General features: G+C 35.2%; 1 protein-coding gene across 1 annotated transcript; it reads right to left on the minus strand.

Annotated features, from left to right (window-relative positions):
• Nucleotides 1-367: 367 nt before the first annotated feature.
• LOC104116211 (acid phosphatase 1-like) lies at nt 368-1,465 on the minus strand. The gene is made up of 3 exons (XM_009627025.4): nt 1,014-1,465; nt 726-935; nt 368-638 (listed from the first exon to the last, which is right to left on the minus strand). The coding sequence occupies exons 1-3, from the start codon at nt 1,337-1,339 to the stop codon at nt 461-463; spliced, it is 714 nt and encodes a 237-aa protein (XP_009625320.1). The 5' UTR covers nt 1,340-1,465; the 3' UTR covers nt 368-460.
• Between the last annotated feature and the right edge of the window lie 2,916 nt (nt 1,466-4,381).

Consider the following 4,381-nt stretch of genomic DNA (forward strand, 5'->3'; position numbering starts at 1 on the left):
GACCAGTAAAATAATTTCACATAAATTGAAATAAATAGAGTAACAAATATACGCTTAGAACTTGTATCTTATATATACCATGATATTTTTGTGATTATAAATATATGTGATCATTATGTATATAGTCAAACCTCTGTATAACAGTCTCATTTGTTCCGAATATTTTTGTATGTTATAGCGAAATGCTGTTATAGAGAACATATATTATAACATAACATGGAAATTGATTCCACAAAAACTTGGCTTTTATAGTAAAGTGTTGTTATATGGGGATAATGTTATAGAGAGGTTTGATGGAAGAATTTAAATAGAGTAAAAAAAAAGAGTCGCATAAAACGGATGAAAGAATACAACAAAGTGACGATCATACGCCTCAAATCTTTGCTTGACATTAATATCATGGCACTTTGAAACATTTCAGAGACACCTTATTTCGAAGTGGGTAATTTAGTTTCAACCCTTAAAAGTAGTACATGGGATTCGGCATTTTGAATGTGCGCAACAAGAAATCTACAATAATATCATCCCATCCTCCTAAGTTGCCAACTAGTCTGTATCCAGCTTTCACCAATTCTGCCCTTTTCTGAGTTTTCCAGTTACCTTTATGTTCTGTATATAATTCTGAATCATTTTTTCCCCTACATGCAGCCACAACATTAATTAATTAATAATATATATCATAAATATACCATATCCATATGCCTAAAATCAAGATTAATTCTTACTTGCAAATGAACTTGAACCAAGAATGGTAGCCAGCTTTCTTTAGGTTTGCAATTCTCAGTTGTCTGAATTCTTCCTTTGTGTCCGTAATAAAGATTGGTTTAATACCCAAATCCAACAATATTTTATACAGTAACAGAACACCTGGCACTGCCGGTGATTTTCCTTCTTTAATCCATGACTCAAACTTCTTCCCGCTTGATTTTGTTGCCCTGACCACATATAATGTATACACTATCTTAGAGGACAATATAATTTTTCAGCTAAGGAGATTCAATTGAACTGCTTACCCAAAGCCGACTTGAGGACGAGAATAATAAGGAACATTAGATAGCGTGGTTTCATCTATATTAAAGACCCAAAGGTCCTTCCCTTCTTTGGAAATGTTAAGGGACTTGGCGTACTCGATAGCAGCGATTACCACAGCGTTACAATCGTCGCGGTATTGCTGGCTAGTCATGTACTCGCTCACGTAGCTTTTGCATTGAGTGGGTACTGTTTTCCAGTCACGGATGTTGTTGGTTTCAACTGCTATACGCCAGCTCAAACAATTGATTTTAGCACCAGCTTCTGCTGCTCCAGTAGCTATAAAGAGGAGGAAGAGAATGACCTTCATGTTATTGATATTTTATGTTACTCTATTTCTTAGTAAGTGAGTATGTGTGTTGGTCCTTTATATAGAGTTTGAACTTTGAACTGACCCCTTACCATCTTATGATAAGTCAGTGAATTACTTCGTGCCATCTTTCTGTATTTTTTTATTGTTTTAATAAGTAGTACTAGTAAATTATTGAAGGTGTTTGGTATGCTTTCTTCCTTAAAATTATTTATATTTATCATGATCGTACGGAGAAATAAATTATTGTTGTTGGTCCTAACAAAAGATGCCCAAAGGCAAAACGCAACCCCATCTTACAATTTTTGTTTGGTATCACTCTAAAAATGCAGCAAGCGGGTGTGGGGAGAACTTGAACCATTGGACCAGCACAAATACGAATCTAAAATTTCTATAATATATGTGCATTTTCAAAAAGGAAAAAAATAACTATTTTGTGGGTATTGAGTTCTCTTTTATTGAGTAAATAACTCATCATTCAATTAAGTGTATCATTCTTCTTTTTTAGAGCATAATACTTCATCCATTTCAAGTTAGATGATGTAGTTTAATTTAACACTTGGAAAAAAAAAAGACTTTGGAAACATGTGATCCTAAAAGCTTAAGGGGCAAAAACTTTGTGGGATCATGACATTTTCATTAAGAGTAAAATGGGTAAAATAAAAAATTTAAATTTAAATTGTTTCTAAATATAAAAATGTGTCACTCTTTTTATAATGTGAGTATGTCATAGGGAGTATTAGATCGATTTTAGCAAATATGTAATAAAATACCTAATTTAATAGAAAATTAGGGATTGACGTGTAGCATTATTTAGGGCTAAATCTGTCCTTGAACCAGCACCTATAATTCCAAGTTATTCACTTTCTTCTTCTTCTTTTTCCTTTTTTTGTATGGAGGACAGCCCCTGCCCCTCGACAACGCCCTATTTTGGCTTGGTCCTTTATACTTAGTAGCTACTCCCTCTTTTTCTTTCTTTTTATCTTCAATCATTGCATATTTAAATATAGGGAGAAGGGCCAAAATTATGCCCGTACTGTGTTAAACAGTTTACCTCTATCCTTCGTTATACTTTTCGATTCAAATTTAACCCACTGTTAACTGATATCGTATTATAATTTCATATATTTTGACATTATTTACCCTATTTGCTTGTTGTTTGGATGCTAATTTGTGCGACAATTGAGCTTAATAGAACTTATTTCACGTGTAGGAATGTTTAGACATGAATTGGAGAAAGATTGCACGAAATGGTACCTCATAGCTACAAAATGGAGCAATAAAAGAAGACTGTACAAGGCAATGAAAAGTCATGGTCATAGACAGTACAAGGCCTTGTCCAGGGCACTGTCATTGGCGCCCCTGATAGTGCCTCGCGCAGAATCATTGGCGCCCCTGACAGTGTCTCGCGCAGAAACAGTGGCGCCCCTGACAGTGTCTCGCACAAAAATGTTGGTGCCTCTGACAGTGCCTCACACCGACACTGCTATCTGAGCCAATTTTATTTCCTCACTATTTTTGGACATGTAGACTTCGGCCCCAACCCTATAAATACCTCCTAAAGTTAGTGTTTGAAGGGTTAGACATCATTAGAGAGGCAATAGGCTACAGAACACTTTGGAAGCACGAATCACTCGAGTTTTTCACTCCGCCTTTCTTTAATTTATAGTTCAATGCTTTTAGATATTACTATGATTATTTACACAGTTATGAGTAGCTAAACCCGTCATTTAGGGTGGATGGAATTAATTGTTGGATGAAGTCTTGATTGCGTTTTGATAAAATTTAGCCGTTTTTACGCTTTAATTGTTCAACTATGTATTTCTTATGGTTAATTGAAGGGTCCTTGATTAAACGTGTCTAGTTATCTTTTGTTGCTTGAGAGAGAACACTTGATAAGAGATTAATTACTTGAATTTAAAAGTATGATTAGAGATAACGAAACTTTGGCGCGATATTTATGAGTTATACGAATTATCATCTAGAGTAGTTCGAGAGAATACTTCTAGTAAATTATCGTAATTGATCGAGAGATAATTGCGGTAAACAAGAACTCATCATCTTTAGAGAGAGTTGCGGCGAGATTATAGCTAACGTGTGAGGAATTAATCTGGAAATTGGAGAAACCATAAATCCTAGATCTTTTTATCCTTGATTCAACCCCATTCTTCCTAGTTGATAGTTTTTATTGTCATTTCTTCTTAGTTAAGTAATTTTTGTTAATTCGCAAATCATATCTTGAACTCTGAAAGTTGTCTAAGCTTATTTTTAATGACACTAAAAAGTTGTAGCAAATAGGTTAGTTCTCTGTGGGATTCGATACCGGACTCTTAAACCAGATTATTTTTGCAACGACCGCTTAGTCCTTTTTATAAGGCATAGTTACTCGTGATCAAATTGTAGCATCGTTGCGGGGGAACTAACGGTGTTATTTGTTACAACTTGAAAGAATTGTTAGGATTTTTACTTTAGATCAATTTTTCATGGTGCAAAAAATATTTTCATTAAAATTCTCACGTTTGAATTCTTCTGTGCCTCAAGTGCATGCCTAGAAGCTCCTTGAGAACTGGTGAACTATTTGAAAGTCTCTCAGATTCCGAGAAAGAATTGATGACATTGAATCGGGCTAACAAAAAGGGCAAACAGCAAAAACAGAACGAACAAATCGAAATTTAAATGGGTGACGTCGAAAACGTCAACGGGAACAATAGAAATAATCAAGTTGACCCAAACATCAGAGTGGTAACACCTATTGTACCAAAGGCTGTTCTATATGATTGGGCGCAACCAACTGCTGACAATCTGGCAACTGCAATTGCAGTCCCTCTGATACAAGTGGAGACTTTTCAAATTACAAACAACATGCTGCACTTGCTATAGAATAAAGGGATGTTCTCCGGGTCTTACATCAAAGACCCACAACAACATTTGAAGAATATTCTATCAATTTGTGTCACTCAAAGACAACCGAATGTGACACCCGAAGCAATCAGATTGTTATTGTTTCCATTCTCAATGACTGGGGATGCTCAAACTTGGCTG

This window comes from Nicotiana tomentosiformis, chromosome 3, assembly GCF_000390325.3.
Source record: "Nicotiana tomentosiformis chromosome 3, ASM39032v3, whole genome shotgun sequence".
Taxonomy (NCBI): Eukaryota; Viridiplantae; Streptophyta; class Magnoliopsida; order Solanales; family Solanaceae; genus Nicotiana; species Nicotiana tomentosiformis.

Bases quoted from the DNA above. Each gene is read 5' to 3' on its own strand.
- LOC104116211 (XM_009627025.4), bottom strand. From the start codon at position 1,339: ATGAAGGTCATTCTCTTCCTCCTCTTTATAGCTACTGGAGCAGCAGAA. The intron at 936-1,013 runs GTAAGCAGTTCA...ATATGTGGTCAG, and splicing joins CGTCCTCAAGTCGGCTTTGG to GGCAACAAAATCAAGCGGGA. The intron at 639-725 runs GTAAGAATTAAT...GGCTGCATGTAG, and splicing joins TGGTTCAAGTTCATTTGCAA to GGGAAAAAATGATTCAGAAT.